General features: G+C 52.3%; 1 protein-coding gene across 5 annotated transcripts in view; it reads left to right on the top strand.

The window, feature by feature from the left end:
• The window catches only part of SSBP3 (single stranded DNA binding protein 3), a 148,886-nt gene that overhangs the window by 96,345 nt on the left and 27,423 nt on the right, over positions 1 to 25,118 (top strand). For all 5 annotated transcript variants that reach the window (XM_023752806.1, XM_023752803.1, XM_023752807.1 and 2 more), the window contains one exon: positions 16,344 to 16,433. In XM_023752806.1, coding sequence (XP_023608574.1) covers positions 16,398 to 16,433 — 36 coding nt within the window. In that variant the 5' untranslated portion in view covers positions 16,344 to 16,397. The remainder of the gene's footprint in view (positions 1 to 16,343; positions 16,434 to 25,118) is intronic.

The following is a 25,118-nucleotide window of genomic DNA, read 5'->3' as shown; positions in this document are numbered from 1 at the left end:
CTGGACCTGGGGTCAGTTTCCCCTGGTCAGGGCAGGGGCGGTACTCAGGAGGATCTGCAGGAACATGGCTCCAGGAACTCCCCAAAGCTAGATCCCTGCGGCCTGGGGAGGGCGGGCAGCTGGGTTATTGCAGAACCCCGAGGTGAATTTGATGTGCAGCCAGGTTTGGGGACCAGGAATCAGATCTACCCCTTTGTTTTAAAGGTGAAGAAAAGGGCATCATGGGGACAGCCAGCGGGCCTGATTCTGTAACTAACATCCTCCTTTCTTTTCAGCCCCTTTGATTGTCTGTAGGCAGGGGATGCTGCTGCCTTCCCATTCACACCCAGTGTTGTGTTTGTTTCTTCATTTGTACTTCACACCCCTGTGGGAGGTACAGCAGGGAAGGCTGATTTCCTGTTTTACAGATGGGAAGTCACCACTGTACAGACTTCAACAGTTTGAGACCTGCCCCAAACTGGTGTCAGACCAGAGGGCCTGATGGTAGGGTTCAGGTCTTTTCTTCCCATGACTGAACTCTTCCTTCTGGTCCCCACTGGAGGGCGTGGGGTATGTGGATTTGTGTTGACCGGACCCAGCCAGGGAGAATTGTGACCTTGTGAAGATGCTTAACCATCCAGGTCTCCGCCGGCAAGACAGGTCGAATGTGAAACAAAGGAGCAGAGGGTGTTGGGGGATTGAGCTCAGCTATCCTTGGTGCCCACTAGAGTGGTGCCTTATTTCCATTCCGGTGAGCACTGCCTGGCTTGTCCCCACTGGGCGTGACTTTCTCAGTGGAGAAAAGGCAGAAGAGGGTTTAGAGCAGTGATGGCGAACCTTTTGAGCTCGGCGTGTCAGCATTTTGAAAAACCCTAACTTAACTCTGGTGCCGTGTCACATATAGAAATTTTTTGATATTTGCAACCATAGTAAAACAAAGATTTATATTTTGGATATTTATTTTATATATTTAAATGCCATTTAACAAAGAAAAATCAACCAAAAAATGAGTTCGCGTGTCACCTCTGACACGCGTGTCATAGGTTCGCCATCACTGGTTTAGAAGGGTGTCCATTCAAAAGTATTTATTGAGCACCTGGTGGACACAGGCTAGACACTGGTCTAGGGGAGGAAGCAGAAACTTCACTTTTATTAACTCTGTGAAGCAGGGCTTATAATCCCAGTTTGCCAGGTGAGACCACCACGGCCCAGACATGTTGGGAGACCCAAGTCCCAGATCTCTCCTGCCGATGGCCAGGTCTGTGAGCTGGAGGCCACCTCTATACCAGAGGAGCGGTGGGACTCCTTCCTGTTGTAAGGTTCTAGTTTCCAAGTCCCTAAAGGCCTATGGACTATCCAAATCTAATTAAAAACTCCTTTCTTTAGTGGAGAAGACTCAGGCCATAGCCTCAAATGGAATTAGATAGAAAGAGAAGAAAAACAGACTGCTATAGACCGCAATTGCAGTGGAGAGGGGAGCTTGGTCATCCATCAACAATGGTCCTGCCATGTCTATGTGACTTACAAATTTCAATCAAGAACAGAACCAAGATTCAAATTCAGGTTTCCCCCCAAGGTTCTCATGTTTCTAACCTTCATTCAGTGATTGTATGAGGAGAGAAGCATGGAGATCTTTGCAAGATGAGGCTCCTCTACCCCTTAACATGTAGGTTTATGGAAGTATGTTCTGTTCTTTAAAGTTACATCTTTACAAAAGGGAAAAATAAGAAGACATTTCCCAGAAGAGCCAGGCCTAGCTTTGTCCAAAAAGCTCTTTCATAATCAGTCCTCTGCCTGTTATCAATGGTTATTGATTATTAGACATAGTAAATATTTGGATTCTACTTCTTGGAACCAACAGTCCTATAAGGAGATATTCTTTGTCCATATAATAAGGCGAAGTAGAAAATTTTAGAAGAGTCACAGATAGTGTTTCATGTGGACTTGGAAGATAAAGAAATCCTGCCCAGTGCCTAGGGTGGCTTGAGGGATGGACAAAGAGATTGGAATGGCAAAAACCAGCAAGGAGGTGGGCATTCAGGTAGAGGGGATGCATGTTGCAAAGGCTGGGGACCAGTAGTGCTCCCTGTGGCTGAAGCTGGAGGCCCAAGAAAAGAGGGAGGTTGGTGTGGGAGGGAGAGACAGGCTCAGAGGAGGTCATAGTCCTTCCATTATCTCCTTGTTTGTTTGAACTCATGCCAACCCCAGGAGAGGTATTGTATTGGAGGGGGGCACATTTTGAGTCATGGGTAAATGCTTCCCTCTGAATTAGCTGGGGGGCTGAAGCTCTTGTTCTTGGTTCAGTGCTCTGTCCATATCCATGGCAACCTTTGGTTAAGAGTTTGTTGGTATTGAGTGTTTCATTGGTGCCTCGTGAGATGGTTGGTTGCAGGTAAAAATAGGTATCTCCTAATAGTGAGATATAGCTCATGAACCTACTCGAGGACTTCAGTGCTTGCTATGGGCTGGGAAGCAGGGACATTTGAGCTGGGCATTGATGGGTGACTAGATGTCCTATAGGTAGATCAATGGAAGGTGATGGGGGAGCTTGTTGAGCAGAGAAAATAAAGGTAGCACAGTGTCCCCCAGGTGAGGGGCTGCAGCTGTTCCAGGACATGGTAAGCACAGGGAGTGGGTGCAGCCAGACGTCCCTGTGGGCTCCCAGAGCCCCATCTCTGCCCCACCCCCCTTCTCTCTACCCCTTGCCCCTCCCTTTTGTCTGCCTCACAAGTTCTCATTTTATGTGAGGTGAGGGATTGAACCAGCAGGGAGGAGGAGTGAGCTCAGGGCTTGTCCTGTGTCTTGTCTATGATCCCAAGAACCACGTCTTTCATAAATCTGTGTGTTTTGGAGGGTCTAGCTGTGATTGGGAGGGGATTCCTCTGTCTGTGGGGCACATCTTCTGGTACAGACAAAGGTGCCTTGGGGTGGGACTTCTGCCTTGCTGTCTCCGTCAGTGTCACTCAGGTCCAGAGTGGTCCCCTCCACCTCTGCCTGCTCCCAAGCCCGGCAGGTTTTCTCGGTGCCTTTAAGAGGCCTATGGAAAAGGGTGCTCTTTGGGCTAGTGGAGCAGATATCTCTCTTCGGGGAGGCCAAGAGCTAGGACATCCAACCTGTCTGAGAACCAGCAGGGGCTATGCTTTGGGGATGGAAAGGAGGCTTGGCTGAGGCTGGCAGAGGCAGCTAGATCGTAGCAACTCTGAAAGCCCACTTGGATCTCTCACTGCACCCAGCCCACTGGCCCAGTCTCGACTTCCTTCCAAAGTGGGAATGATAGTGGGAAGTTTAGTTGGCTGCCCTCTCCCTCTCATTGCCTTGGTTCTCCTTTGGAACTACAAATGTTTTGCCCAGCATTAGCTTAAGTCGTCTTCATAGCTGTCTTGGGAGGGGAGTCATAGCCATGATCTCACTTTACTAGGTGACCAGTGGCTCTAGGAGAAGTGCCCTGGAACTCCTGTGCCAGCAAAGGCTGAGCAGCACCAGCACCAGGTTTTCTGAATTTCCTAAGCTTGGGTTTTACAGGCAGAGGGAACAGTGTGTCCTGAGACAAGCATGGGCATGTAAGGTGTGTGTGCGTATGTGTGTGTGTGGAGTGGTGTTTAGAGGGGAGGGAGTTGTTGTATGGATGTAGCCAAATGTTAAGTTAGTAGTTGACTGAGTGAGCTCTGGTCTTGGAATTTGACCTTGTAGATGTGGTGACTATTCTTGAAAATCAGGATTTTTGTAAGGATTTGATTCATCCAAAAAATATTTACTGAGCCAGCATCTTCTCTCTGCTGTGCACACCATTCCTGCCCCCATCCTTGGGAAGACAGCTGGCTAATTTAATAAGGAATTAACAGTCAGATGTGACAAGTCCTGTGATGGGGAACACATATAGGACGAAATTAGCACCCAGGGGGAGAGTGGAGGAGAGTGGAGGAGGATGGCTGGGCATATTCATCAAGTAAGAATGTGAGAAAGAAAGGCCTTTGTAAGTTAGCTAAGAGTACTAATATATGTAAGTAATAATAGGTCTTTTTTTTCTTTTCTAATGACACTTAAATAATCTAAATTGAGACCCGGATGAAGGTCTCTAAAGCTTCCTTTGTACTTTTAATACCATGTGAATTGATGGGGGGTGGGCACCTCTGTGGGGAATCCCTTGTCTGTTTCAGGAGCCAAGTTTGGGCCTGATTCTCAGTAGATGAACTGCCTGCCCCCTCAGAAGCCTTTCATCAGGCAGGTCATCTCCAGTCCTTTCAGGCCAGGCTCCTTTAGCAGGTTTCTCACCAGGACCCTAAAGGATGTGGGTGTGTTCTAGGATGCTCTGGGCCAGTGATGGCGAACCTTTTGAGCTCGGCGTGTCAGCATTTTGAAAAACCCTAACTTAACTCTGGTGCCGTGTCACATATAGAAATTTTTTGATATTTGCAACCATAGTAAAACAAAGATTTATATTTTTGATATTTATTTTATATATTTAAATGCCATTTAACAAAGAAAAATCAACCAAAAAATGAGTTCATGTGTCACCTCTGACACGCGTGTCATAGGTTCGCCATCACTGCTCTGGGCCCATTCTTGGGGGATGCTAACAAGAAAGCCCTGCCTTGTGTGCCTGGTAGACACCCAGCAAATATCTGTGGACCTCTTGGTGGGAAGCTGCCTTGCCCTGCCACTCCCCCGGGTGCAGACAGAGCTCGGCGGGGCAGGGCTGCATCAAGCCCTGAAGCAGACCAGCTCTCGTGTACACTTGGCTTACCGCGTCCGCCCCTCTGCACTGGGCCTGGGCCCCGTTCCAGATGCCACCCGGCTGGTTGAGGGTGTGATGTGTCTTTCAGGGGCTGATACCTGTGATCACAGAATTTGAGTCAACCAGACCAGCTGTTTGGTTCCTTAGGGATACTAGGTACCAGAGCTATTACTTTTCCTGCCTAAGAGATAGAGACAGACACGTACACACACAAATGCACGTGCATGTGTGTACACACACCCACACAGTATCCGTGATCAGTTAGTCCTCTTGTTGGGGGTGTTCACATTTCTGTAAAAAGACCATTCTAGTCCCCACCCCCCCACGTCAGCACCGTTCCCTCTGTTTGCTCAGAACCCAGGGTCTGGGAGCAGGGGTGTTGAGAGTTACTTCTCTCTGGCCTGATCCAGTGCAGCAAACCTTCATTGTGCCACTTCCTGGGTGCCTGGCCGGCCTGATCCTGGAAGACTTCCTGGACCTGCTGCCTTTTGGCTGGGCTGGAAGGGCAGGTAGAGCAGCAGGGGAACCAGGGGAGGAAGGGGCACGAGGCAGCATGTTTCGCATTGACTGCTTGGCCAACCCATCAGCATCGCAGTGGCCAGGGCAGCTGGGGACTTAGGTAGAAGGGACTGAGTTGTGCGGTCTCACTCCTCGTAGTCTCACGGCCCACCCACCTTCACCCTGTCATTTGATAAATGAGGCACATGGGGCTCCCAGAGGAGGGGTTGACCTGCTCTTGTTCACCTGCTGGCTTTTGTGGAGGCCGAGCTGTCGCACTCTTTTGTGTCAGCTACAAGAAAAGTGGAGGGGAAGAAAAGTGGACTTTGCAGTCAGATAGGCCTAGGTTCAAATCCCAGGACTGCTACTTTCTGGCTTGACTGTAACCATGGGCAGGGCAGCTCCCGGGGCTTCAGATCTCTTCCCTCTGACAGGGGCGGTAATGCCACCTACACCCTGGGACTGTTGAGAGGATCAGGGATGAGGCACTGGGAAGCACCTGTTAACTACCAACTGTTGCTTCTCCTGTCCCTCCTGTGGACAGTGCAGGAGAGAGAGGGGCTGTGGCCAGAGCCCATCATCTCTGGAGGAGTAGAGCCCTCGATGGGGAGGGGAGGGAGGGACTCTCTCTGGCTTCCCTGGGGCTCTGGAAGGCTGAGACGCAGGCTCGGCCATTACAACCGAGCACCCACCTGGTGGACAGGTGTAGCTTTCTCTCTTCCTCGTACATAACTCAGTTGCTAGTGATCGGGCCTGGCAGGTGCTTGGGAGCCGGCTGCCTGAGGCCTCCAAACAAGGTTCTCTGCCTTCTCCATCTTTGGCAACACTGGCGCCTTGAGTGGGAGGCAGGCTGACGCCCGGATTTCAGGCAGGAGAGCAGCGACACTGTCTGTCCCCCATCTAAGAGCTGGGTGTGGAGGGCCGCCCGAGTGGACAGTGGCCGACTCTAAGTGCCCAGCTCCTCGTGGCGTTGTTTGGTCCAATTTCCTGTGCATTGTGACCTACATCATTCTTTATTTGCTAAACCCTCTGAGCAGGCAGCAGTAATAAATCAATTAATGACTCCGATGAATCGTTTAATGGCTGACAAAATAACACTAAAGCCAACAGCTTGCATCTCTCCAGCAGTACCAAAGGACGCTGGTTGACTGGGGTGGGGGACAGAACAGAGACTGTTAGCTAAATTAGCTCAATTAGTGCGTGCTTTAAAGGCTTAGGTGGCATCTGCTCAGCTCTGCGCCTGTGTGTCCCACCCTGCACACCACGGCGCAGGCTGCTCGCTGGCTTCCTGGCCCATCCAGAGAGCCCTGGGATTCCCGGCCAAGTGTAAACGTCCCTGCGCTGATATCAGGGGCCGCTGGTGAACTTTCGGACGGTGCACATCGGTCCTGCACGGCAGGAACCGGCCGAGAGAAAGTGACTCTGCCTTCCCCCTCCCCACCCCCCAACTTGGGTGTCAGCTGAGCCAAGTGTGCACCCCCATTCTTGAAAGATGTTCTGAGGGCCATGCCTTTAACGATTTCTTTTAAACTCGGGCAAGAGAAAGTTTGTAGAAGCAGCAGGTTTTTTGTTCTCTGCACACCTCAGTCCTGGCAGGATTAAGTTGTCATTGGAACTAAGCGTGCGTGCGGGTCCACGCCAGGGAATTTCCCACTTTCCAGAAGCAACTGCCAGTGCTCTTGTTCAGGAGCTGTCACTGGCCTACTACGACATGTTTGCAGTTGTAAGTAGCACCTTTAAGACAGTGAGGAGGGGTGTGTGTGTGTGTGTGTGTGTGTGTGTGTTGCTAATGGTGTAAACCAGAGCCTGAAGCTCATCTCTCTTTAAGAAGAAAACCAGCGTTGTACGGATAGCGTGCTGTTGATCCACTCCACACTGTTCATTTGCGGGGGCACCTCCAGCCCTTAATCTCCTTGTCTTGCGTGTACATGCCTAGGACCGGCGCCCTGTGCCGTGTAGCCCAGCTGGGAGGTGTTTGCACACAGGGGAGGGCGCCCTGGCTGGTGTCCAGGGTATAACCAGGTATTAATTACACGGGACTCCACCTCTTACACAAACGGTGCCCTTTGATCCAATTCCCAGAAGAAGCCGGATGCTTCCTGGGATGGATGGGCAGGGCACGGAGGATGGTGGCCATGGCCTTCTCAGCACAGGGAGGCTAGTTCCCCTTTCTTTTGGAAATGTTGATTGGAGTGTGCCCCTTTTTTTCATTTCTTAAAAAAAGAAAAGGTCTTTTCCGGGGAGGTGCGGGGGCTGGGTGGAGGTGGGCAAAGGGAGGGGATGGGGGACATCTGTGACAGTGTCAACAATTAAAAAAGGAAAGAACTGGTGTTTTCCTAACGTGGGACAGAGACAGGCCACTCCTCGGAAGGGTGGCTTCTGAATAGCAGAGGGCGGTGTCTTCCAACAGCCCTGGCCCCCTCCCCCCCTCCCTCCTCTGTGTTTAGGGATTCCACCTGCCAGTGCTGTGTCGCTGGAACAGAGGCTTCTGTTTGCTGAGCGCCTCACGCCTGAGCCCCCATAGCTCCTGAGAGTCATATTTAAGTTCCCTACACCCCCGCAGAGGGCAGAGAGTTCCCCTCCTCCATAGATGACAGTGAAGGACTCAGAAAGGTACAGGGAGGTGCTCGAGAACCCCAGCTCCTGGAGCACGGAAGGGCTGGGCCTCGAATCTAGACTTTTCCCCAGCAGCCTCCTGTAAGTGTTATTTCAAAACGCAGACCAGAGCCGCTGGGCACAGCAGAGAAGCCAGGCTGTGGTTTTAGCAGACCTGGACTTGGCTTCCGTTCTGCCCGTTCCAAGCCATGTGACCGGGGACAGGTCCCTGGACACCTCCGAGCCTCCGTTTTCTCATCTGTAGTCCCTGCTGGGCTGTTGGGTGGATGGGGGACAGAAACTGGGTAAGCCTCGCTGAGGTGAGCTGGGCTAGCGGGGTCAGCAGTCGCAGCCTCTCAGACTGGGTGGGTGGCTCCCCTTTGGAAGAGCCCCCTCTTGTTGGGGTGGGGGCTGAGTAAGCCCAGAGCCCACCCTGTAAACCAGAGGTGGGATTTGTGCTCCGAAGGAGAGGCTGTCAGAAGGCCTGCTTTTCAGGGAGGGCTAAGATGACAGCAGTAATCTCTCCCTCCTATCACCTCCCGCATCTTCGAGTCCTGTTGTCCTTTTAGGCCCTGGCTTGAGTGCTACCTCTTCTATAAAGCCTCCCTGATCCCCCTAATCCCTGTCTCGCAGCGCCCGCCCAGAGCGCCTCCCCACATCCCTCAGTTCTCTGTCACTGAGACTCATTCATCCTCCAGACCTTGAGGGCAGAGCCTGCCTCTGTCTTCCCATCCCAGTAGGCACAGCGCTTCCCGGGCAGCCCCAGGAGCCAGTGTCTGCTGAATGCATCTAACGTGTCTGAAGCCCTCACAACCGGTGTAAGCTCCCACCTTGCTTGTTTCTCCTTCTCTTCCCAGGGTAACTTGCCAGTTAGACCCAGCAGACTCCTCAGGGGGATCTTGAATTCTACACACACACACCCCTCACCCTACCCCACCTGACCCCCCTTCCTTAGTGAAGGCCAACTTGGTGAAATATTTGCCAAAGAAATCAGAGTTAGGATGAGGTCCGTCTACTTGGGGAAGAGCAAGACATAGATGATGCCAAACGTAGAGAATGCACTGTGCTTACCTTATGTTTGTAATGACCTGTGTAGTGTTTCTTTTTATCATGTCAAAAAGCACACAGACCTCTTGGGAACTGCAGGGTTGGGTGGTGGGTGCGGGCACATCATTTTTGGGGGTTTCTTGAACCCAAGGTAGGGGGTGAAGGGACAGAGAGACTGAGTGAGAGTCACTTAGGATAATGCACTTCTCTGTACCTGTTTCCTTACCGGTAAACAAAGTGACATCTTCCCAGGGATACTGAAGAGTAAGAAGCACCCCTCCCTTCTCTCCTGGTCTCTGGGATCAGTTGCTTCTCTTTGCATTCCCACTGCGTTCTGCATTCATCCCCTCACCCCAGGACACAGAAGTGAGATTGGACTTTTGGGAAGAAGCTCTGGTGTCAGGACACCCTCCCTTGGGCCCAATGGCCTTCCTCTGGCTGATTGGGCCTTTTTTCACCTGCATGTGGCCCCTTTTCAGGTGGCTTGGCTAAGAGCTCAGTGTGATGCCCACTGTTTCCTTGGAACAGCAGGGTCTCAGCTGCCTGGTGTAGAGCTGAGCCGAGGCCCAGGGGCAGGAAGGTTTGTCCAAGTCACATGGTAGGTGGGTTCCAGCCGGAGTGCTACCCTGACCCTCACTCAGTCCAGGACTCCTCTCTCGTGCAATCCCCAGGAGACACCAGGCAGCACTAGGTATTGTGACTCCCTTTAGCAGAGGAAACGGAGGCTGAGACAGTCAGCATGGCTCTGATGTAGCAGAGCAGAGATCAAGCCACGTATTTTGTTTTATCCGTGATGCGGTTTTGCCACGTCCTGACTGTGAGCCACCCCAAGTTGTCATAGCCAGCCCACCCCTTCCCCAGGCCGCTCACCCTGCTGCTCTGACCTGGAGCAGCTTTTGGTGGGCCAAGCGTTTGCCCCTGGACCAGGCTGCCCCCGGGCTCTGGGTGAGCACGTCCTCCCTCCACGTGACAGCCCCTGGCTATTTGGAGGCAGGGATCCTGTGTCAGTCACTCCTGTGTGTCATCTGAACCTATTTTTAACACCAGCTGGCTCTGGCTCTTCGCATAGCAACCGCTCTGCCTTCTTCACGCTGCAGAATTAGAGGCCCCGTTCTCCAACACCAAGTCTCCTGTGGTCCGTGCATAAAACCCAGAGGCCTCTCCTTGTACCTTTCCCTCCTTTGACCCCACTCTCTCGGTCTTGGCCTTTGAACCTGGGTGATGCCATTCCCTTAGCGACATCTTCAGTTTGTCGATGGTGCTAAAATTCCCTCCAGGAAACTGGCCGAGAGGGACCCAGGTCACTCCAGTTTTGTGCACAGAATGGTCTTGACACCAATGCAAGCGTTCCTCCCTCTCCCGGACACGAGCATCACTCAGCGGCCTTTGTTTCTCACTTGTCCTCCTCGTGTGGTCAGTGCAGAGTGTCCTCACTCCCCTGCATGACCCACTGGCACACAGCCAACTCACGTGCTGGCCATGTGTGTTGGGTTTCAGTCAGAGAAGGCTGTTCTTGGTGGTTTCGCATGTTGGACCCATGCTACACGCCAAGACCTGAGTATTGGCCTGAGTATTGGGGTGGGGCGAGGAGGGAGGGGATTAGCAGAACGAAGTTCTATTTTGTAGCCTTGTAAATCAGTCAGGAGCTAGGAGTCCCAAGGTTCACTCCAAGCATTTGTTACTCAGTTTTCCAGGGGCTTCATGTGCATAGAACCATTTTTAAGACAGAGTAAAAAATGGGGGGTGGGGGCGTCTCATGCTGGTTTGTGAGTGAGGATAATGGGGGTTCTCAGGGTGCGTGCGGCTGGTATATAATGCCTTATAGGGAATGTCCCCTGGACCCTCACTTCTTGGCGGATGCACGAATGCTTGTCGCCTCCCACGGGATACTACAATACTAGATGGGAGGCTGCTTGGTTCCTCTACAGGGGACTTCTTGCAGGGAGTGAGGAAAGGGCCCGGCCCCACAGTAGGGCTTGCCAAGTCTGTTCATTCTTGGAGCCTTGGGTTCTCTGGGTGTTGGAAGGTTTGTCGGGGATGCCTGGTACTTGGTACCGGGTAAGGCGGGGTTCTCAGGGGCCACTCTTCTGCTCAGAATTCTTCCCTGGTGCTGCAGCAGAAAGCCCAGTCCCTTAGCACAGCTTTCAGGACTCCTCACCGTCGCTCAGACTGCAAGGCCGGTTTGAACCCTGCTCTTCCACCAGGGAGGGGGAGAGGATATACTTCTCTGGGGCAGGGGAGGTACTCAGGCACCCCTCACTCCTGAAAAACAGATTTGGATAGTGGGGTGCCTGCAGTTGGCGTGGACCTGTGCAGCCAGCTGGCTTGTGTGTGGTTGTGGAGCCACTCTGGGGTCACAGAGAAACCTCTTTAGGGAGAACGTTGTGGGATCAGCCCTCCTTGGAAGTCTCCCTGGCTGTGAACAAAACTGAAATTCTTTCAGAGCTTCAGGCATTTGTCTGAAGGCACCTGGGACTTTTCCAGTTGACTCTACCCAAGAGGCTTTGAGGAGGCAGCTGACTGGAGTGAGCCACACCACCCTGCAAGGCCTGTTTTCTATTTAGAAAGAATTTTAAGTTAGTTTTGTAAAAATGCATGAGTTACCAAACTGCATGCCTAATTGGATTCTGCCTTTTTAGTCCATGTCCATGTGCATGTGTGGGTAATGTTGGCGAGGAGGGCCTGGGGTGGGGGGAGCTCAAATGTCATCGCTGTTATCTCAGGCTCCAATGGGTGGTTTGTAATCTCTGATCTCTGCGTGTTCTATAATGCACGGAGGAGAGGTAACATGCAGGGTCCTCTGGAACGAAGATCGCCTGCCTGTTCATGTGTGAGCTGCTATTTCCAGTCCCCGCCCCCCACCTCCCACCCCCCAGGTGTGTGGACTGGGCTGGGGAGAGCAGCTCGAAGTCATCTTCTCTGACTCCTCCACCTGACATGTGAGGACACTGAGGCCAGAAGTGAGAAAGGATCTGTCCATGGGGTCCCAGCTATGACTGAGTCAGTGTGTGTGTGTTGGGGAGGGGGGGGGGTCATCTCTGGCTTCCGAGTCCAGCACTCTTTCCTCTCCTGCTCCAGTGGTGACTTCCATCCTATGCAGCTACCACAGCCCCAGCCAGCTGTAGGCCTCAGTGAGTGTCAGGGGGTTTCAGTTTGGGTTTTGTGTTTTTAGAGAAAACTCACATGAGACGCTTTGCTGAGTGCCTTAATGGAACTCTAAGTCAGAGTTGGAAACCGCAGGGAGAGGCCGATTCCTAGCAATCTGGAAAGGCCTGGCTCCAGATGGCCAGGTTTGAGCAGGTCTTTGAATAATAAAAGTCATAATCATTTATTGAACACCTGCTGTATGCCCACATTGAAATGGGCAAAGCCCTTGCTGTTGAAGTGAAGGGGGGCAGTGTCATGTTAATAGATATGTGTGTGTATGTGGGGGGTCCCTTGGATTGGATTTTGTGAGAAATGATTATTTCTTAAACCTTTTTTCACCCTATAACTCTGGTTGCTGCTGTTCTATTTTTTTTTTTTTATGATGTTCTGTCCTTTGGAAAGTTTTCATTAGTCACATATTTTTCACTTCATAATCAAAGAATAGCAATAACTGTCATAATTCAGGATACAGATTTAAGCACTGCAGGCTACTTAATGCTGCTGCTGGAGGAGGCTTTAAATGACAAGTCATCTCCTCGGCTTCCTGCCACCTTAGTCACTGCTAACATGGCCTGCCTCGTACTGATGGGGAGCAGAAGTCCTTGCTCCACCCAGATGCCAGAGAATCACACGATCCACTTACTAGAACCATGGCCACCCAGCCCTGACATTCAACGGACTGTGGACCACCCACCCACCCCCAGTTTCTGGAACCCCTGACTCCTTCCTGATTTCGTGGAAAATGAGATCTTGGAGTGAGCCATGCTCCCAGGTTCAAGTTTTCATTTAAAAGGGTTTTTTAAAAAAATTATAAGATATATTTATGTTGTATTCATAATATATAAAGAGCTCTTCTATATCACAAAGGAAAAAAGTCACATACCCAGATAGCAAAGGGCATGAATGTTTTACCATAAAAGTAGATCCACAGATGGCCAGTGTAAACCATTTCAAAAGGAAGTGGTCCAAAGATAAGTCAGATGCCAATCTGTAATTAGTAGGTTAGCAAATACCGATATAATGCCGGCTATTTTAATTGATTAAATAATGATACATCTATATTAATAGTTTCAGTTACAAAATCATGTTTTCTTTGGCCACTTAATTGGGGGGTGGTGGTAAGTGCTCATGACATTATTTAACAAATTACAGTGACCAGTTTTTTTTTTTTTACTTTGCTGTGTTCTAAAATAGGGCAGTGTTTTAAATTAAATGATATATGCTAATTTAAAGAACTGAATTGGTGAAGCTTTCCAGATCTTTCTTTATACACAAAGCATTGCTTCTGAAGGCTGAGGAAGAGTAAGTAGGTCTGGACTCTGAAGAAGGCACATGGAAAAGGGTGTCTTGAGCTGGCTCTCCACAGGTGTTTGTTTCTTCACCTGTAAAGTGGGGGTGCTTGTGTCTGCCTCAGAGGACCATTTTGAGGGTCCAGGGAGAGATGGTGTGAAAGCACCAGCCTTTCCTGAGCCTCAGGCCAGATGGTTTCCACCATCCACACCACCAGGGCTGGGCCTCCACCAGATCCCCGCACCCCTCCGTGGGAGCCACACCCTTCCCATCCTCATCCCAAGAACAAGTCAGCTCCACAAAAGAGGGTTTGGCTTTCCCACACTGATAGCCGCTCCCACCCACTTTCTAATCATTCTTGGGGGGACTTGAATAATGACGGAACTAAATAGCAGAGACCAGATCTTAGGAGGGTGCCTCTATTTTGGAAAGATGTCGGTTCTCTCTCCTTTAAATTTTTATATATAGGAGTGGGCAAAAGCAGGTTTAAGTATCCACTTTCGTTAGTGGTTGGGTAAATTATCAGCCAACATTAATGAAAAGATAAATCATAAGTAAGGATACAAAAAAATAGCAATAATGATGGTAAGAAGACAGATAATACAATAATAAATAAATAATAATATGAGAGCAAACCCTGTGTTTTGTTTGTTCACCCCTGTCTAGAATAACTTTTTTCTTTTGGGAGGGAGGTGACTTTTATAAATGATCTGAAGTTTGGAGGGATAAGTAGATAAAAATAAACAAGAAAACTTCTATTAAAGAATTAAAGGAGATAATAAAACACATTGTAAAACCGATAATTTGAATGGACTCTTAGAGACATAGGAGAGAATTCAAATGCTCAGAAATAGCCCTTTGTAAGAATTTTGTCTCTGGTTTAAAATGACTGGGGCAATTGCAGTTGACTATTTGAGGAGTAAAGTCATATTCTTTACCAAAGTGCTATCCTGAAGGATTAAAGAGTTAAATGTAAAACCAGTCTTTGAAAGAACTGGAAGAAAATATAGGTGGGTGTTTACCTCGCCCCGTTGTTTTTTAAACTTTTCTGCTCCTGCTGCTGAGGAGTCATTGTTGGCTGTACATCACGAAAAGTTGCATTTTCACACTTTTCACAGAATCGCCAACCGCAAACAAGCAGTGTAGCTATTGGATAACCTGGCATATTCCCCCAGGCGGCCTTCATCCCAGATAACAGGACTGGGTGGCTTCTTCTTCTTGTGAGTGGGACTGTGGCCTCAAACCTAGGCAGGTGGGAAAGCCTAATCTGTAATCTTTGGGATGTTTACAACACATTACAGCAGCCAATGGCTGCATGAATTTTTAAAATATGCAATACCTGACTATTTACTCAGGGCACTGAATTCTTTTCCCTTAGATTGTCAAGTAAAAAAATGACAAAAGCTAATACAACAATAGCCATCAAGTGTGAATGAATCAAAATTGGACCTTTTCTTTGGCCAGTTGCAGAATTTTGGTAATAGTGTCATGAGATGAAAATCGCTGCATTACAGATGGTTGTCAGAACCTCTTTAATGACAGAGAGGAAGGGTTGCTTTTCTGTTGGCAGAATCATTTTTGAAACATTGGGCCAGAGTGGTCAGCCCAACTCTACCCCATTCTCTTTACTTAGGGTCTGTTAAAATACCTACTGTGTGCCCATACCGAGTCCTCCTTGCTTCCAAATTACTGAGCTTTCCCAGTTTACAAAACACAGCTCACTTAATCCTCTACAACCCTGACGAACAGGAGGGACAGCAGCCACCCCCACTCTTTATAGGAAACTCCTGCAAAAAGGCCAGCTGGCTTGCCCACGCCACCCCTGCTGGTACAGGCTCCAGCGCTTGGACCCCGGTGGATTGGTTCCTGGGGGATCTGCTCACCTTGCGGCGTGGAATGTGTCTGTGGGATTCACACATTGCCTCATCCTTCCGTCAGAGTTGGAAGTCAGGAGTTGTCTGATTTCTGTTTTCTGGCTGAGGAAAGGGAAGAAGTGACTTCTCCAAGGTGGTGGCAGGCTGCATTTATGAGAGAAAAAGAGGCATTCCTGACCCCCGGGGCTCACTCTTGCCTCAGAACCAGTCAGACCCTTGGGAGATGATTAGTGACTCCGTTTCAGATCCTTGGTCCTGGTGGGGTTTGGGGACCACTGAGGCCCGAGGTGGGCTTCCTGCAGGAGGAACACCTGGGAGCTTCAGGATGGGTGGGGAGGAGCAGGGCATGGGCCCAGGCAGGGCGGTCGGGCCTGTGTTGTCCTGCGCAGCCCGCCCTGGCCTGTGCAAGCACGGGGCCAGGCACAGACATGCTGACCACACGAACAGGTGGGACACAGATTGTCTGGAAGGAGGCCAGGCTGAGGTGAGCAGCGTCTGTTCACCCCTGGGAGGCATTTGTTGAGGCAGATGTACCAGGTAAATGCCAGAATAGCAGCCTTTAAAAGGAAAAGTAATGATGCCCCCCACCCCCCAAAACACACACACACACACACACACACACACACACACACACACACACACACACACACACACACACACACACTGTGCACCTCCTGTCCTACAGCACCAGGACCCTGACAGGACCAAAAACACACCTGCCCTCCCTCAGCCCCTCCAGGGACCTTTCCCAGCTGGGCTGTCTGTTTCCTCATTAAGTTGTGGGTATTTATTAGGCTTCTCCTCTGTGCAACATGCCAGCCTCTTAGAGAGGGTACAGACACTTAGGAAGCACTCGCCTGCCCTGAGGAGCTTCGTAAAGCAGCCGAGTGGGTGAGGCAGGGCCTCCTTGCGTTCATAGCAGCTACAGCATGCTGGCCACCCACTACAGCTCTGCAGTGTGCGTGCAACATGGTGGGCATTCTCCCATTTGAGAGACGAGGAGATGGAGGCTCAGAATTCATCTCTTGCCTAGGAAGGGCAGTATTGAGCAGGGTCTGTGGAGGATGTAGGCAGACAAGGAGATGGGAACAATGTCTCTCAGGAGGTGGGGGCAGGAGGTCAGAATTCTCTCGTCATGGGTGCAGCCTCTCTAACTCTTCGCCTTCCTGTCTCCACAGAGTGCAGCAGCAGCCCCAAGCCCGGTGCTTGGCAACATTCCCCCCAATGATGGGATGCCTGGAGGCCCCATCCCACCGGGTTTCTTTCAGGTATGTGCTGGGCCCTGGGTTGGTCCTGTGCTCCTTTCACTCCAAGCCAGTCTCCGGCGGGAGGGAGGGAGGGAGGAAGAGAGGAGTAAGTAGTAGCTCAGTTTGCCATGGTCTAAATACCGTTGCTTTATGCTGGTTCGAGCCCTTCCCTTCCCATCCCTTTCTCCACCCCTTCCAAAAACCAAGGAGGGGAGAAAAGAGATGGAGAGCAGACTCCTCCTGCCTGTGCTGGTTTGTTTTCTTCACGCCCGCTTCACAGTCAGACACAGCCGCCCCTGGTCAGGCCGGCGGCGGGCTGCTTCCAAGCCCACGTGGAGCTGTCTTTTCACAAAGGCGTTCTTTTTCTTAAACTAGTAAACCATTCTTTGTTTCTGTTTTGTTGCTGCTGTCGTTGTCATTGTTTACTTTGCCTGTCCAAACTACAAACCTTAGGCGTAATGTAAAAAAACAAAAACCCACCATCCTGGCAGGTCTCAGAGTCCTTTCCCTCTGGTTAACCACTTGATTTTTTCCGAGTGCGATCACAGACGGCACCCCACGAGCATCTGTGCCCGCACTGGGCCCGCCAGAGGCAGGAGCAGATCCCACGTCGGTCGAGAGTCTGGCCTTTTCCAAAAGACACCTTGTTGGGCTCTCAAGGGCTCTATGTTGTCAGGATTGGGTGTGGCTGCCACCTCCTTTGTGCCTCCTCCTCCTCCTTTTCCTCCTCCTCCTCCTCCTGTGCACTCCCCTTTGAGGGGCTCATTCCATCTAAACCAGATTGAGACCAGGAAGTACTGTCTTGGAGAGGTGTCGGCATGCAGGGCTGGAAGGAACTTTTATGATGAAGCTCTTGAGTGTAGCATCCCATTCTTTCAAACCTGTCTGTGGCTGGGCTTGAGAACCTGCCCGAGTTCCCCGGGCCTTTGCAAGGTGAGCGCTTCCAGATAAGAATACGGAAGAAGCACTTGTGTGGAAAAGAAGGCAAAGATTTTCCTGTGGAGCCCACGAATTCTCAACTGTGCCCAGTGAGGCAGAGTCCAAGGACACTGGTGCTCAGTGGAAGCCAGAATTTCACACCATGTGCCCAGCAGTGAGTCGCGGGCTGCAGGAGGCAGGAGCTCCCCGGCCCTGGAGTATCCGAGCAAACATGGGGTGGATACCTCTTAGGGATGTAAAGGATAGGATTCGATCTAGAAGACACTTTTGCTTTGCAAGATTTCACTTTTTGATGGATGTTAACTTCCAGGACAGGAGGGTTAGGACACACTGCTCCACCAGACAAGAAGGGAGGCACTGAAATATGGATGTTACCTGAAAACAAATAGCATATGGCCCACCAAGGTGGTGGTCAGGGGAGTGAGAGGGAATAGGGATGGTGGTTCAAGGCAGTGGGTGGCCACCCCTGGTGTATGCATTCCTAGCATGCTGCCCAAACTGGGATCTTGTCCCAGGGGTAGAAGTGGGTACGGCCTCAGAACTCAGTGTGTAGCTCCAGGTTGGACTAGACCGGGCCTGGCCTGGGGCTCAGCTTGTGGTAAGGCCACAGGCAGGGCCAGACTTCAAAGAGAGTGAAACGTTAAAAATCCTTGGAAACCCGTGGGTCCAAGGAAGACAGGAACCAGGTAGGCGCTACCTTTCTCCCAGAGGGAAATCCAAGGGCTGCGATCTGAGATGGTCATCCATACCACGGGATAGCCGTCTTCTGGCCCCTGTACCCAGGGCATTCCGCACCCAGCTGGTGGCCTTGCCCACAGGTGTTCTGTCTGGGGGCTTCTTTCTCAGGATGCCAGGATGCCCTTGATCGAATGCAGATGTGGCTTTCCTGCCTGGTGGGCCGAGCCCACCCAGGGACCAGGCTCCACCTGTGTGCATCCCTGTTGAGGCTGGCTGTCATCTGGGTGCCAGTGCAGATGGTGGGAAGAGGTGGGCAATAGCTGTATTTTTAAAAATAGGCCATTAACTTCTATTTTGGCCTGAGTCTGGGGCAAAGCGAGGTCTGCCTGATATGTGGGTAGCTCCCTGCTTCCTGCTTTGGTATAATTGCCCATGGTTAAGGCTTAATTCCAGACATACTTCTTGGGCCCTCCCCTGTGACGTTCAGGGGTGTGTGGTCAGAAAGTCCAGACTGATTCCTGTCCTTATTTAGCTGCCACCAGCCACCATCACACAGGGGTGGCTTTTGGACCACCTTGACTTGAGGTATTGTCTGATCCGCTGTCAGGCTAAACAGTCAAGAGCTGCCTGAACCATTGAGCAGAGCTGGGTGCCCTGGCCCCTCTGCTTCCTGGGGAACTTTGACCAACACCCCACCCATCCGAGGGCATCATTTCCCCATCAGTCAAATGAAGGTGGATGGGGTCCTTCCTGGCCATGATGCTGAACCCCTCGGGCTGGGTCACTGCTAAGGGGAAAGGGTATCATTCTGGCAGGAGTTAGCGGCTTCCCATTTCCGGAGCAGGCCAGCTCACAACAGGAATATTAGTTATTGATTGCCGGCCCTGCCCCTCACTCATCTTGCAGGCGGCCACTCTGATATTAGAAGGGAAGTAGAGATGGTATCCAGGGTTTTATCTGCAGCCAACAATTGCACTTCTTCCCCCTCTTGGCCACGGCCTGGGCAGGCAGCTCTGCTGTAGCAGGGTCTTTGCACTGAGGAGCAGCCTGGGTTGGCTAATGCGGCTTTGGCCAGACCCTGTCCCAAAGTGGCCAGCCCAGTTTTCAGGTCAGCACTCCACCCCCAGTTGGTGCTAAATTTAGAAGCCTGCCAGGGTGGTGGGTGGGAGGGAGCAGCTGTCCGTCGTGCGCCACACCCCCACCCCATTCTGGCTCCTCGGGAAGCAACAAATGGGACTGACTCCCTTCCTTGGGCCTCTGACTGCCAGGCTGTGAGGCTGCTCCTGGGGTCAGAAGGTCTGGCCTCCGTCTGTTTACTCTTTCTTACGTGATGTTCGGTTTCCGAGGTGGACAGTGCCTGCCTGGTTCCTGTGCATGAGATTGTGTCTAGTAGCAGCAGGTTGAGGGCTGACAGGGAGGTGGCTTGGGACCCAGCCATATTCACTATTGGGGAATATTGTGGGGTTCTCGGGTCATGGTAGAACTTAGCAAGGCCATTCTAATTCTGTGTATTCGGTGTAGAAAGATTGCCTCAGTCTTGGCATCCCAGCACCTGGTGTCCACTAGGGCCCCAGGAAATGTTTGAACTGAGTTTATTTGTGTTGCTCACATTACCAGGAGTGGAGCCAAACCAGCCCCAAAGCTCTAGATCTGGCATTCTGACCAGGCTTGGAGGTCAAGGGTGGGGTTCCGGAGTCGGGAGGGGAACAGAGCTGGAGCCTAAGGCCCCTGTGTTAGTGCCCCACCTCCTCTCACACGCTTGCTGAGTGACTTTAGGCAAGTTGCTTCCCATCTCTGGGCGCAGTTTCCTCACCAGTAGATGAAGCCAGGTAGACCAGATGGTCTCTGAGGGCCCTTCCAACTTGGATTTTCTGCTTTGGCTCCAGATGGATTTTACATAATCAAGCAGCAGCATTTTTTTTTTTTTCATGCAGCTTAAGTCAGTTGGGCTGCACATCTGGCAAGCTCGGCTTGGCTTTGACCAGGCCCACTGGTCTGGGTGGGTCCCCAGCGCCCTTGGCCCTAAGGTGGCTCTAAGAGAGGCGCTGCCCAATGAGGATGTCTAGGCCCAGAGCTGGGGAATTACAGGAGGGCAGGGGTCATGGAGAAGGGAGTACTGGGTACAGGCTGTTTTTGTTCTTGTTTTGTTTTAAATTCCAATAATTGTTTTCAGTTATGTAGTGTTTTTAGACATGCAACTTACTTTCATTTTGATCACAGTTGTTTTTGCAGAGGAGGCATGGCTGATTGGGAAAGTGAGACTTAGGAAGGTGACTACCCAAAGTTATCAACCCAGGGCTGTAATGGGAGTCTAAACCCCGACTTCCTGGGTCCCGCTCCTAGTGCCCCAAGTGTCAATATCTACAAGTACCTCCCAGTCTAGAGGAAGAAGAGACTAGAGAAAAAGATGGGGAGAATGGAAGGAGACGGAATCTCTAGCCATCTTCTCTTGAAAGTAGCCAGTGTTTCCATTCAGATGCTAGCTGTGATTGGTTGGTGGTAGCTGCTGCTTAGAACATTGTGTTGAGAATGATTCTGAAGCTGTGTCCAGGCCTAATGGATACCCACTGGCCAGGTTCACCATGAGCAGGGGCACATAAACAGTAGTTCATGTCCTGCGTATTGGCCATCCCCAATTTACTCCGGAATTCTCATTTGTAGATGTGGAATGAAGGCTCAAAGGCAGGTCGGACTGTGTTTGTGTCAGTCATGGGACTGAAGTGAAGGCATAGGGCTTGGCTCTAGGCCAGAACTGAGTTAACCGTAGTCTGCCCACATGAGCACTCGGCCTACAGAGAGACTGACAGGTAAGCCCATGCCCTGTAGCAGGAAGTGAGAGACTTGCCTGCCCAGATAAGAGATTAGGGAGGCTTCCTGGAGGCAGCACAGCCCTGGCTGGGACAGTGGGAGACGGAGCTGGAAAGGTTGCCGGCTTCTGTTGATCTTTGTTGGAAGGTGCAGGCTCTATCCGGTGGGCACTGGAGTACCAGGTCTGGATAATGCCTTGGCCAGGTGTGCATTCCAGACAGTTACTCTGCAACGGCTCCGTTGGCTCTGAGGAGGCAAGGGCCTGGGTGCTGAACACATTGACGGACGTCAGCATTGCAGAGACCCAGCCGAGGTCATAGGGCTAACAACTGGGCCTTCTCTGGAAAAACAGCCCTGGGGGACCCAGCTTCCTTTGCCAAAAGCTCAGCCCATCCTGCTCTGAACATATTTTCTGCTGTGATGGGGGCAGTAGGAGTTGACACATTCCCCATTCCTGAGCCCTCATTCCTGCCACCTTGGACAGACCATGAGGTCTTCCTCCAGAGAACCCTCCTGTCAGTTATGGGGGTGAGGAGAAGGAGCAAGTGATGTGTACAGTCCAGGAACCAAATAAATGACCCGGAAACAAAAGGTCCACGATCTTGGACCTTTCCTATTGAGGCTATAGGGAACACGTCTCACCTCCCACAGAAGTAGCTGGGGTTTTTCTGGGAGAGCAGCGGCCTCAGGGCACTGGTGACAACTGAGTATCTAGGTTCCGCATGTAGAAGGTCCTCAGCCTCTGCCTCTGTGAGGCCGCAGCCCTTAGATTCGGGTCCTGGCGAGAAAAGAAGAGAGAGGCCAGTTTGAGTCTTGATAGGGAAGACATTTCTACCACTTGCCAATTAACAGTGAAGTAGTGAGCTCCTTGGCCACTGGTCGTAACCGAGCAGGGACTAGATGCCTGGCAGAGAGCCTGGGGGACTGTGAGCCTTGGAGTGGGGTGCAGTGTTTCCAGGGAGGGTCAAAGCCCAGTAAATGAGAACGTGCCCGTGCAGCAGCTCGGCGGGTCCTAAGAGCCTGGCCGAGGATGTCCATTTCCTGTCGTCCCCTCCAGCGGAAGCAGGCAGCCGAAGCCGAGTGCGCTGACATTCCTTCTGCCAGAAAGCCAGCAACAGGAAGGACTTCTCTGCGCTGGCCAGGGCCAGTGTGGGACTCGGGAGCCTTGGGGAGAATTAAACCACCTTGTTTTTGAGGTTTTCAAAGCCTGCTGCTAGGGAGGATTTGATGATTGGGGACCCGGATCCCCATTTGATAAACTGTGAGACCTGGCCAGGCTGGTTGATTAGCCCTTAGCCCAGGTGTGGTCTCTAAGGACACTGACCTCCTGGTCACCCAGCCCTGGGAGCACTGCACACTGAGGAAGCAGACACAGATCTCACCGTCTGGTGGGGGAGACGGGCAGAAACTACATGGAGGGTCCGCGCCATGGGGCAGGCAAAAGGAGCAGCCAGCCTGGCCTGGGGGCTGTCTGGTAAGGCTGCCCCCAGGGGCTGATATTTGAGCTGAGGCCCTAGCAGGAGGCAGTTGGGGGCAGGCAGCCGGATGCCAGGATGGGGTATAAAAGGGTGAGCTTGGGATGGCAGGAGGCCTGGGTGGCTGGGCTGGGTGTGGGAGGGCAGATCCGGGAGAGCCCCGAACTAGACTCACAAAGGACTTGAACCTGAAAACAGGGGAGCCATGGGTTTCTAAAATGCAGGTGACATGATCCCAAGAAGAACAGCAGTGGCAGGAGGGCCAGGGTCTCAGCAGGCTGGCCGATGTGGAGTCCGGGCTGCGGCCCCTCTGGAGGTGGCCAGGGCCTGAGCTGGTGTAGTGGCTGGTGCTTCCCTACCAGATCCTAATGGCCCCTCCATGGAAGCTGGAGCTGGGGAGGAAGAGAGCCAAGAGGAGGCTTGGGGTTCTGGCCGGCACGGGACCAGGCTGGGGAGGTCTTCAAGGTAGGGGTTGTGGTGGGGAGAGGCTGAGTCCACTGCCTTCTCTCCTGCTGGGCCCCCTGTGGTGCTGTGGCTGTCCAGCCTAGCCCTCTCTGGCAGCCCCAGAGTGGAAGTGTCAGGCCCCTTCTTAAAGTTGCTGGTGGAACATTGTCCAGATTAGAAAAGGCATCCCCTTCTGTGGTTTCATTTGACCCTGTAAGGTGGGCTTGAGAGCTGATAGCATTCCCACTGTACGGATGGGGAAACCGAGGCTCAGGTGGGCCAGAGTTGCTCAGGGAAAATAGGCCTGGACGGGCTGTGAGATCCAGAGCTTATGAACCTCTGTCTGTTTGGGGAGCACATCCCCTCCCCTTTCTGGGCCCCACTCTCTGACCGCAGCCCCTTGTCCTGTCTGCTTCTCTGTGGGCGGGGAGTGTGATAGATACATTGGCCTGTGTGTGAGGTGCTGTGTCTTGGGTGAGTGGGGACAGAAGCACCCCCTCCTCGCAGCCCCTGGCCCTGCCGTCTGGCTCCAGACTGACAGAAGGCAGGGTCGCCCCTGCTGAGAAGGATTAAGGAGGAGGCGGGGTGCCCCAACTGCTGTTCTCCACCCCTCAACCCCCATTCCAAGCTGACTTGGCTCCTGAGCTGGCAGCCCCTCCTGGTTGTTGCGACGACGAAACCAGTGGTGAGCTTTGAGCCTGAAGACCCCACCTGGGAGTTGGGTGCCTGGTTCGAGGCAAGGCGAGCCCTGCTGCCAAATGGCTATTCCCCCATTGGGGGGCCATCCTCCCCTCTCTGGGCCTTAGTTTGCACATGTGTCCTGTGAGGCTGCTCGAGGGCTTTATAAACCCCTGGCCCCTCCGAAGCATTGTGGCCGGGCTGATCTGGTCACTTACCCCCCCCCCCACCCCCCGCCCACTGGGCCCCCCTCCCCAACAATCGCCTGGCCTATGTGGAAAGGCTGGGGGGGGGCGCTTTTTCTTTCTTGCCAACACCACCTCCACAAAGGTCAGGCTGTGCTCCCGCCCTGCCTGGCAGCCAGCCTGGTGCCGAACGCCTGCCCAGGAGGCAGATGACCGGCACCGGGCTCCTAGCAACAGTGGACAAAAGGTTACTCCTATCGTGCCAGGCTCCCTCAGCCCCTCGTCCTCCTTCCTGAAAGGGGGGGTGAGGGGGGAAGTGCGGCCTTGACTGGCGTGTGTGCACGCATGCGGGCCTGTTTGTGTCTGCACACTCAAGCTCTTCCCCTCCCCCCGGAAAAACGTGAACTCCACATGTCGTGCCGTAACTCTCACTGATGAAATGGAAAGTTGAACATAAATCAATGTCTGCCGCCCTGTTAGCTATGCATCAGCAGTCCCTGCCTGGGAGATTTGCTCGGTAACAAAGCACCCAGCGGCTTCGTGGGCCTCGGCTGCCCCCTAATGCGGAGCCAGCCCCACACCAAGGAGCCCCGTGGGGCTGTAGTGAGCTCCTGGCCGCCTGCTTCCCACCCCCTCCCCCTGCCCTCAGGCTTTGCTCCCTTTTGGTGAGAGGGGAGGGAGCATCTTGGACCTAGGAGGCCTGGGCTGTGCTCCCGCGCCCTGAGACCCCAGCAGCCGGGCCCCTCTCCCTGGCCTCTCTCCTGAGCTTTAAGCCGATTCCCGTCTCGGACTTTTGTGGATCTGATGCTCAGGGATTGGTGTCAGCAGCTGCCTTCACCTCTCGTTTATTAAGAGCTTGGGCTGGTTTATCCTTTCCCCCTTTGGACCTGGGTTTTTACTTTGGGTTTCTCTTAGAATTGAATTTTCCCCTGCACCTGAGAGCTGTTCTGTGGGTTGTCAGCGCACCCGCACTGTGGCTGTGTCTGATCCCCCATAAGATTCTCCCGCCCTGGGGGGGGGGGGGGGCTGTGTTTAGGTTTTGCCTTTTCATAGTTGACTAAGGGGGTAGACCCTCTTTTGTTTCTGTCCCCACCTTTCTTCTCTGCGAATCATGCTGAGGTTTTTCTCCTTTTTTTTAAAAAAAAAAAAAAAGGTCAAATTCCTCAGCTCTTGTAGCAAAAGAGGTTTGAGGACAAAAATTCCAGAGGAATCCTGTAATAACACGCCTTGGCATCATGTGGATCAGGATGGCCCCCCTGAATGAGAGCACGCCACCCCAAAAGGAAACTGCTCTGCAGGGGGCCCAGGGCCAGGGGGCTGCACTGGGAACGGGGGCTCTGTCCTAGGAGCTGGGGACACAGCAGGAGACCACGGTGGGCTCCGGGTCCAGGTCCTGTTTCTGCCTCAGTTAGCTCCCAGCTGACCTTTCCCCAACCGGCTCCTTCTTCCAAGCGAAGGCCTTGGGAAGAAGGGAGCCCTGGGCCAGGAGCCCTGGGCCA

The sequence above is a fragment of the Myotis lucifugus genome, unplaced genomic scaffold (assembly GCF_000147115.1).
Source record: "Myotis lucifugus unplaced genomic scaffold, Myoluc2.0 scaffold_37, whole genome shotgun sequence".
Lineage (NCBI taxonomy): Eukaryota > Metazoa > Chordata > Mammalia > Chiroptera > Vespertilionidae > Myotis > Myotis lucifugus.
This window is presented reverse-complemented; position numbering and strand designations above follow the sequence as displayed.